The sequence below is a fragment of the Pelobates fuscus genome, chromosome 13, assembly GCF_036172605.1.
Source record: "Pelobates fuscus isolate aPelFus1 chromosome 13, aPelFus1.pri, whole genome shotgun sequence".
In the NCBI taxonomy this organism is placed as follows: domain Eukaryota; kingdom Metazoa; phylum Chordata; class Amphibia; order Anura; family Pelobatidae; genus Pelobates; species Pelobates fuscus.
The window spans coordinates 89,212,225-89,222,700 of NC_086329.1; the positions used below are offsets into that span (position 1 = coordinate 89,212,225).

The window sequence follows — 10,476 nt, forward strand, 5'->3', positions numbered from 1 at the left end:
ATGTCAGTGTGTGTCTGTGAGGCAGCCTGTGTGTCTGAGTGATTGTGTGTGTCTGTGAGTGAGCCTGTTTGTCAGTCAGTGCATGTATGTCAGTGAACGTGTGTGTCTGTGAGTGCATGTGTGTGTTGGAGTGATTCTGTGTGTATGTCAGTGTGTGTATGTCTGGCAGTGAGTGTGTCTCAGTGAGTGTGAGTGAAAACAGGGGCAGGGGTTTAGTAGACTGGGGGACTGGAATTTAGTAGACCAGGGGGTACAAAGATTTAGTAGACGAGGGGGGACTGGAATTTAGTAGACGGGGGGACTGGGGTTTAGTAGAGTGGGTCGCTGTTTTTTTTAAAAACAATACTGTACTTTTCAAAATAAACCTACGTTTCTATAAAAATTTACATTCGTGTTTTTTTGCGGCACACATAAACTTAAAGCTTGTTTATTTGGTCCTTGCTAGCCTTTGAGTTTGACGTACTTGCCCTACACTAACCTACCAATAACCCTAATCCCCTTTACCCTTACACTAACCTAGCAATAACTCTCAATTACCATAACCACTACACTTCCATAATACTAACCTTAGACTACAAATATCATGTACTATAAAATATGCCTATTGTTGAAGTGAATATTAGGGTCTAATAGTCCCCAGTCTGTGTCACATTCAAACACCCCTTGAGCAGATGCCTGCAAGGAAAAGGTTAAATGCCTGTGGGGATGGACGATGAGTCACAGGTTAGTTTGGCAGTCTGTTTGAGACATCCCATTAAACAAGCTAAGACTGTGCAGCCAATTAGAAGTGAGGAGGAGATGTGCCCCCCTCTATCTGCACTGTTTTGGGTTGAATAGGGTAGGGCCATATCTCTATATATATTATGCAGCACTAGTTGAGCTTGGCACTTTGTTGATATCTTCTTATATTGGCATCCTGTTAACTCCATTGACTGGTAAGTGACGTCCTATGAATCTACCCCTTGAGACTGGCATTCTGGCTGTACCCCTTTAGCTTAGCACTGTCCCCATATCCCTGGCACTCTGCATCCTCTCAGAGCAGGGTACGCTATCTGCACCCTGTTAGATTGGCACTGTACCCATATCCCTGGCACTGTGCATCCTCTCAGAGCAGGGTACGCTATCTGCACCCTGTTAGATTGGCACTGTACCCATATCCCTGGCACTGTGCATCCTCTCAGAGCAGGGTACGCTATCTGCACCCTGTTAGATTGGCACTGTACCCATATCCCTGGCACTCTGCATCCTCTCAGAGCAGGGTGCGCTATCTTCGCCCTATTAGATTGGCACTGTCTCCATATCCCTGGCACTCTGCATCTCCTCAGAGCAGGGTACGCTATCTGCACCCTATGAGATTGGCACTGTACCCATATCCCTGGCACTGTGCATCCTCTCAGAGCAGGGTACGTATCTGCACCCTATTAGATTGGCGAGCTGTGTCTCCATATCCATTGCACTCTGCATTGTGTTTCAGAGCAGAGTACACTGTACCTCATAAGCTGGGCACTGCCAGCAGTCTGTTTAATGAAACAGGGTGCCTTAACTTTAGACTGTCTCCATAAACCTTAGCCTGTTCCTTTAAATCTCCGACTGTTAATGTTTGTCTTATTGGAGCGAAGCAAACCACTTTTTTTTTTTTAGATTAGTTTTGGAAATAAATGATATTTGCTGCTCAGGCCTTGCAGAGCATTTATTTTGCAAATGAAGGAGCTCTGCCAAAGGAAACTGCATAATCTTCTTCCAATAGGAAAACCATGTAAAAGGGAATTGTGAGACACGGTGCTTCTAAAAACGCCCAGCCTTAATGCTGTACGACAACGACTGTGGAAACTCAATGGGGTTCAAGTAACACTGACAGGGTTATTCAATAAATTGAGAATTCCAAAATAGCTGAAATGGAAACGTTATCTTCGTCAGCTATTCTTCCAATGCAGCTAGCTTGGCCGAAAATGTTAATTCCCATTGAATTCCCAACCATTCTCAATTTAGTAAAAAAAACTTGTATATCATGCTACACCCATCCCCTTAACCCTCTCTCTGTGCCTTATGTTGCCAATTATAAAGGCTTTTTTTTTTTTTTTAATATATCATGGAGTTTCCCGATGTACCTCCTAGGGTCCCAAATTTAATTGTGGGACTAAAAAGCACAGGAGGGTTTAGCGAGACTTGCAGAATGATTATATATAACCGGCTTCTGATGTTTGTGTAGACAGGATCTGTCCACACGTGCAGACTGTTGTAGGTGAAGAAAGTGTGCCCCATGGGCTAGTTATTAAAGAAGATGTACAGCTGTCTGCTTTGCCTCTAGAGCGTGTTAGTGAACATTCCATTGGGACTAGAAGGTTTAAACGGACCATGGGTATTTTCTTGTAGACAAGATAATGGTCTGAATTCTGTTGGATTTGTCTATCCATGGAAGATCCGGGGAGTGAAACACCATTACAAATGCCACCCCTACCTACCTCAAGAAGTCAGTAGCATTTATGTCTGGTCAGTACCCGGATGTGTGTATGATCTGACTCTACCTGTGTATCTATCACAGTCTATATATCTGTGTATGCAGGAGGTATTGGACACTAGGACCAGGGATGTATTTACCACAAGGCAAACAAGGCATTTGCCTAGGATGGCACTTTCAGGGGGGTGCCAAAAAATGCCACCCCAAGCTCCCAGACAAATGCCTTGTTTGCCTCGTGTTCTAGGGCTGTCCACCTTACTGTGAGTGAGTGTAGCTGTTAGTGTGTGTCGGTGCGTGAGAATGGGTGTGCTTGTGAGTGTGTGTCAGTGTGTGTATGCCATTTTATGTGTATCTGAGAGTGTGTCAGTGAGTGGGTGTGTCATTGTGTCAGTGAAGTGTGTGTGTTGGTTAAACAGTGTGTGCCAATTACTGTGTATCTGTCAGTGAGTGTATATCAGCGCATGTATCAATGAGGGCATGTGTCTGTCAGTCAAAAAAAATTGTCCTTGACACGAATTGAGGGGGCAAATTTAGATTTTGTGGATGCCCGAATTTAGTAATGCCTAGGGCAGCACAAATCCAAAATACACCACTGACTAGGACCATTCACAAAGCACTCCATTAATGCCCCGTGCATGATCTGCCTCGAGGGGGAGGCTATATCAGTCTCCTGGCCACCTCCTTTGACGCATACAAACGCATACATGATTAGCAACACAAACATAACTAACCGTATACAGCATTATTCATGTGTAACACTCCACACACAGATCTAACAGGCACGAATACTTAGATGCACATGAATACTCCTGAAGAAAACACACATTTTAACTTTTATCTTTCTCTTACATAGAGGGAAGAAGAGGGGGTCCATGTTGTCCCTCGTGTTGAGTCTCGGGGAACCAGGAGAGCGGGGCATCATAGTATTCCCTAGACACAAAGGAGCACTTTTTTTTTTTTTTTTTAGGGGTGGGGATGTTGCCAGCCGGGGATGTGTCTTGAGACGTTTTAGGTGACTTACTAATAATTTTTAGAATTCAAATGTAACTCAGAACCAGAAACATATCTTACACAGACTGATAATTATTTATACAATGTCTTATAGTTTAAAGACACATTTCTGGGAGTATTATTGCTGTGGAGCTCTGGTATACACTCAGACACACCAACAACATGGAGCTCCTAGAAAAGAGGGACATTAGGAGAGAAAAGAGGGATCTCAGCCCAAAATAGAGACAGTCCCTTGTAAATAGGCACAGCCGTGCACACAACAGGCGTATTCTCACTGCACCGGGCAGGGAATTGGCAGTCTTAGACCAGCACAAAATTCTCGCAGAGCGTTTGCTTCTGTTTTTGCTTAAAATGAGCAATTCTCTGGTCAATTTCCAGTTTCTCATGGAGGAGTAATCAGTGCCTCATGGAACTGGGCTGTAGAGGTTAATACATTTATTATTTCTCTTTTTCCCTCTTTGACCTTGGCACAGACTCTGGTACAATGTCAGGGAAACCATTATCTGCATATTAAACAGGGGTTAATAAACTTCCTTTCAGCTCAAGCAGCAGTTAGAACAGTCTGTACTATTCCACAGACACACCCACACCCCACTTCCAATACGGAACATATTCAACTCAAAACTTCTACTGTTATCCTTGCTGGCTTGTTACATCCTAGATTGTTTCAATTTAGTATTCTCTGGGTTATAATTATCTCTGTATTTGTATACCTCCCAAGTGTCCCTATTTAGGAGGGACAGTCCCTATTTTGGACCCAAATCCCTCTGTCCCAATTTTCTCTCCTAATGTCCCTCTTTTCTTGAAGCTCCATATTGTTGGTGTCTGAGTGCATAACAGAGCTTCACATCAATAATACTCGGTGATGTATGTTTAAACCACAATGAATGTCTTTAGAAATGTTTGTAAATAAGTTACATAGTTCTTACATAAATTAGTAATTCACCTAAAAATTCTACAGCCGTAAAATAAAAACTATGTATCTGGCGGCTGGATGAGGGAAGAACTGTATGTAAAGTGACTGACTGATTTCTAACTCTGTAGAATAATGTCTGGAAACCTTGAAACATGCATGGCTCAGATCTGCAGCACCTTCCACAAGTATGCAGGAAAAGATGGGGATGCAAAGACACTGAGCAAGACCGAGCTGTGTGAGCTGGCAACAAAGGAGTTTCCTGCCCTGTGTGTAAGTACCATGTACAGTATTTATCAATGTCTGTATCGTATAGCTTTGCATGTTTAGAAAGCTTGCTGTTTTTTCTTTCTTTTAAGAGCCGTACAGATTTTTATATAGCGCCAACATATTTCGTAGCTTTTTTTTTTTTTTTAACTCTCCATTCAATAAATTTTTGACACTGAGGTCTAATCTAACACCGTAGATATCTATGCCAAACCTTTACTGACAGAGAGAGATCTATATCCTTTGTGTTTATTTTCCTTTCTCTGTCCTGGCAATCAAAGTTCTCCTTTAATTTTATTTGGGAGCTCGGAGAATTGCTGCTGGAAGCTGCTCTTTATATGAAATAGCAAGTTCTGTTCTTGGGCTTGAGAGCAGCTTGGGCATGGTGATAAAACAAATGTATTTTTATTTTATGAATTTCTCTTGCTTTTTCAGAGTAACCAAAACAAAGATCAAGTCTTGAAGGGAGTGTTCGGGAAGCTGGATATGGATGGCGATGGCAAAGTGGACTTCAAAGAATTCTGCGTCTTCCTTTGCTGCCTTACCATGGCTCTGAAAGAACATCTCAAGTGCTAGTGTCTGAAATTCCGTTTGTACTTGTACCTAAAACAGATGGTGTGTGTGTCTGTGCATTTCATATGTAACTAACTAAAATCTCCCAATAAAGACTCAGTGATGTGTAATCTAAAATGTCTCTTTCCAAATAAATACAACTGAATATCCATATAACAACTGCTTGCCACAATGGAGAAAAGGCTATGGAACACAAAAGGGTTGTACATAAGTGTTGATAACTAAAGTGAGACGCTAGTCCATGGAAACCAGTGGATTGCTAGTTTTTGTATTTATAGAGGGAGAGGCACAAGGTCGGGTTAGCCTATATCCTAACATTGGGAGCTAAAGAGAATTTAGTGAATGACCAATCTCTCCGTTGCATAAAGAAATAGTTATGTTTAGTAGTGAACAATGCGGCATCCAACTTCTACAATTTCAGTTTCAGAAAACATGGAATATCACTGACTGTGTAAGACAAGCATGTCAAAGTCAAAGGCTAGCACGGGCCACAGTGGCGGCTCTAGACTTTATGAGGCCTTAGGCGAAACTCAAACAAGAGGCCCCCACTAACACTCATGGTAAAAAACATATGGCGGTTGCATCGTGTGTATAATGAGCTGTAGTTATATTGTATGACAGGCTTGCAGCGCTGGATACAGAGAGCTAGTCTCTGCATTCATTGTTGGGGTGAGTGTGGCACGGTTGAAGGAGAAAGTGTGACAGGGCGAGGGGTGGTGAGAGTGAAAGGATGAGGGAGGGTTATGTGACAGGGTGAGTGTGGCATGTCTAGGCAGGATGAGTGACAGGATAGGAGAAGTTAATGTGATAGGGTGAAGGGGGATGAGTTTGACAGGGTTATGGGTTATGTGTTGCACGGCTGGAGGAGGGAGTGTGACCAGGCGAGGGAAAGTGAGTCAGACAGGATTATGTGACAGGGTGAGTGTGGCATGGTTGGGCATGAGTAAAAGGGGTTAATGTGAAAAATGATGAGTGTGACAGGGTTTGGGGTGAGTGTGACAGTATGAGAGAAGATGAGTGTGATAGGACTAGGGGGATTAATGTGATAGGGTGAGTGTGGAAGAGCGAGGGCTGGTAATTGTGGTATGGATGGAGGGGGTGAGAGCGACAAGATAAGGAGAGGTTAATGTGAGGGAGGCTGGGTGAAGGGGGCATGACAGCATGTGGGGGGTTGGCTGTATGTGTGTGGAATTCTGATGGCGGGTAGGTGAGAGTGTGGGAGGCAGTATTGGAAAGTGTGTGCAGTAGCAGTGTGTGGGAGGGGTGACTGTATGTATTGGTGACAGTGTTGGGGGCTGACAATATGGGGTGCAAGTGCGTGAAAGGGTAACAGGATGAGGGAGCAGTGTGGAGGAATGTGACAGTTTAGGGGCAGGGTGTGAGTGGAGGAAGATGACAGTGTGGGGTGGCAGTGTGGAGGATGGTGACAGTGTGGGGGGACAGGGTGTGTTACAGTGTGGGAGGGCAAGGTGTGTGGGACACAGTGTAGAGAGGGCAGGGTGTGTATGACAGTGTAGGGGGGCAGGGTGTGTGACAGTGTAGGGGGCAGTGTGTGGGAGAGAAGGGTTGGACACAGTGTGGGGGCAGTGTGTGACAGTGTGGGGGCAGTGTGTGTGAGAAACTGTGGGGGCAGAGTGTGTGAGAGACACTGTAGGGGGGCAGAGTTTTTGGTGGTCATTGTGGGTGGCAGGGTATGTGGGAGGCAGGTTATGTGGTGGTCAGTGTGGAGGGCAGGTTATGTGGGGGTCATTGTGTGTCATTGTGGTCAATATGGGGGACAGTGTCTGTGTTGGTCAGTGTGATAGTGTGGGGCAGTGTATGTGGTGGTCAGTGTGGGGGTCAGGGTATGTGGGGTACAATGTCTGTGGCGGTCAATGTGGGGGCAGTGTATGTGGTGGTCAGTGTGGGGTTCAGGGTATGTGGGGTACAATGTCTGGTGGTCAGTGTGGGGGGCAGGGTATGTGGCTGGCAGGGCAACGTGGGAGCAGTGTATGTGGTGGGCAGGGCATGTGGGTGGAAGGGCAACGTGGGTGCAGTGTATGTGGTGGGCAGGACAGTGTGAGGGGCATGGTATGGGACTGACAGGGCAGTGTGGGGGGCAGGGTTTGTGGGTGGCAGGGCAGTGTATGTTGGGGCAGGGCATGTGGGTGGCAGGGTATATGTGGTTCAGGGTATATGTGAGGCAGGGTATGTGGGGGGAAGGGCAGTGTGGGTGGGAGGGTATATGGGAGGCAGGTCAGTGTAGGTGGCAGGGCAGTGTTGGTGCAGGGTAGTGTGGGTGTGAGGGCAGTGCTGGGGCAGTGTGGAAGGGGGCAGGGCAGTGTGTGGATGGCAGGGTAGTGTTGGGGAAGAGGATGTGGGGGGCAGGGCAGTGTGGGGGGCACGGCAGTGTGGGGGACAGGGTAGTGTGGGGGACAGGGTAGTGTGGGGGGGCATGGCAGTGTGGGGGGCATGGAAGTGTGGGTGACAGGATAGTGTGGGGGGGCATGGCAGTGTGGGTGACAGGGTAGAGTGGGGGGGCATGGCAGTGTGGGTGACAGGGTAGTGTGGGGGGGCATGGCAGTGTGGGTGACAGGGCTGTGGGGGGGGGGCATGGCAGTGTGGGGGACAGGGTAGTGTGGGGGGAATGGCAGTGTGGGTGACAGGGTAGTGTGGGGGGCATGGCAGTGTGGGTGACAGGGTAGTGCGGGAGGGCATGGCAGTGTGGGGGGCATGGCAGTGTGGGTGACAGGATAGTGTGGGGGGGGGCATGGCAGTGTGGGTGACAGGGCTGTGTGGTGGGGCATTGCAGTGTGGGTGACAGGGTAGAGTGGGGGGGCATGGCAGTGTGGGTGACAGGGTAGTGTGGGGGGGCATGGCAGTGTGGGTGACAGGGCTGTGGGGGGGACAGGGTAGTGTGGGGGGGCATGGCAGTGTGGGTGACAGGGTAGTGTGGGGGGCATGGCAGTGTGGGGGACAGGGTAGTGTGGGGGGCATGGCAGTGTGGGTGACAGGGCTGTGTGGGGGGAATGGCAGTGTGGGTGACAGGGCTGAGTGAGGGGGCATGGCAGTGTGGGTGACAGGGTAGTGTGGGGGGGCATGGCAGTGTGGGTGACAGGGTAGTGTGGGGGGGGCATGGCAGTGTGGGGGGCAGGGTAGTGTGGGGGGGCATGGCAGTGTGGGTGACAGGGCTGTGTGGGGGGGAATGGCAGTGTGGGTGACAGGGCTGAGTGGGGGGACATGGCAGTGTGGGTGACAGGGTAGTGTGGGGGGGGCATGGCAGTGTGGGTGACAGGGTAGTGTGGGGGGGCATGGAAGTGTGGGTGACAGGGCTGTGTGGGGGGGGGGCATGGCAGTGTGGGGGACAGTGTGTGTGGAGGCTGTGACAAGCCTCCACACACTGAAATACCTTTGTGTTGAAATTCCCTGGTGGTCCAGTGGCAGCAGTCCCTGGTGGTCCAGTGGCAGCAGTCCCTGGTGGTCCGGTGGCAGCAGTCCCTGGTGGTCCAGTGGCAGCAGTCCCTGGTGGTCCGGTGGCAGCAGTCCCTGGTGGTCCGGTGGGATGACTATTCTGTCTGCAGCTCCGCGAGAGCTGCAGACCTCGTTCTCGCGAGCGCCTGTCAGAGCGTTGCTGTGGTAACCCGCGGCAACGCTCTGTAAGCTCGCGAGAACCACAGTAAGTGATCTGCAGCTCTGCACTCAGCGGAGCTGCAGATCAGAGGCTGGCTCTCTCTGTAGGCAGACCATGTGGAGGGGCCACCCGGCGGCATACTTGTCAAGCCGCCGGGCCCCCTCTCACTGTCGGGTCCTCGGTCACAGACCGAGGACCCAACATTTCAGGATGCCCTAAGGCGATTTAGGCGGCCGCGAGGCCCCAGCAAGCGCGAGGCCTTAGGCGGCCGCCTAAATCGCCTAATTAGAGAGCCGCCTCTGACGGGCCACATAAACAAGGTTTACGTTCATGTGGGCCGCAAAAAAAAAAAACCTTATATTTTCATAGAAACTTAGGTTTGTTTTGAAAAGTACAGTATAAAAAAAAGAAAAAATCACCCTCTACTGAACTCCAGTCCCCCTCGTACTAAATCCCAGTCCCCCCATCTGTACTAATTCACAGTCCCCCCTCTAGATATAAAAAACACACAAAAAAAGGCAATATTAGCCAACAAGCAGACTCCACTCACATTGCTGCTGCCATTATGCGACTATACTATAGTATACTATAGGTTTCAGTCCAGCCTCTGGTATACCCCCAATGGCGCGTCCGCATCCTGTGCCAAACGGATCTTCCTGCTACTCATTGAAAACATTTGAAGGTGGAGCACGTTGACGTCACGTCAGAATGCGGCGTGGCATTGTTTGCCTCCAGGTCCTCCACTGTCTAGCCGCAGCCATCGCAACACTGACCAACACACACTGACAGACACACACACATACACTCACTGACAGACACACACACATACACTCACTGACAGACACACACACACACCCTCTCTCTCACACACACACACACACACTCTCTGACATACACACTGACAGACAGATACAGCACACACTCACATCATTAAGTGTTCTTGCATAGCAAGACCACTTAATGTTATCTCACCTATATATTATTATTCTTATTAAGTGTTCTTGCATAGCAAGACCACTTAATGTTATCTCACATATATATTATTATTCTCATTATATTATTATTATTATTATTATTATTATTTATATAGCGCCAACAAATTCCGTAGCGCTGTACAATGGGTGGACTAACAGACACATAATTGAGATCAGACCACTGGACGTACAGGAACAGAGGGGGTTGAGGGCCCTGCTCGATGAGCTTACATGCTAGAGCCAAATTTACCACCCTAACTCCTCTCACAGTTTTTACACTAGATAGACAGAAATATACCAAAACATGCGGATTGTTCCCGATTGGATTGCTATTACTTTGTGGAACGTTTCGCCGAATGGTTCACGGAATATCGTCGATCTTGCGGCGAAATTGGTACCATAGGAATGAATGGCAAAATTTTCAAAACTAGAGTGGGAGCTGCTAAAAGCTGTAAAATCAGGACATGATTTCTAAACTGCCACCACTCCCTTATTTTCAAGCCCACCTACACAAATCTTATATCAAAACGTTCAGCTATCCCTGCTGCCACTAAAAATGTCCACGGCTAAGCCATAGTCCTGATAGTTTTCACAATATGACCATTTGTTTGCAACTCACGCCGTCCATTGACATTCATTGAAACTCCACTCTAGACAGCTCAAACTAGAA

At 47.9% G+C, this 10,476-nt stretch overlaps 1 protein-coding gene across 1 annotated transcript; it reads left to right on the top strand.

The window, feature by feature from the left end:
* Window positions 1–829: 829 nt before the first annotated feature.
* Window positions 830–5,339, top strand: LOC134582543 (protein S100-A4-like). The gene is made up of 3 exons (XM_063439215.1): window positions 830–935; window positions 4,514–4,655; window positions 5,085–5,339. Exons 2-3 carry the CDS (start codon window positions 4,518–4,520, stop codon window positions 5,223–5,225), a joined length of 279 nt encoding a protein of 92 aa, XP_063295285.1. The 5' UTR covers window positions 830–935; window positions 4,514–4,517; the 3' UTR covers window positions 5,226–5,339.
* The last annotated feature ends 5,137 nt before the right edge of the window (window positions 5,340–10,476 follow it).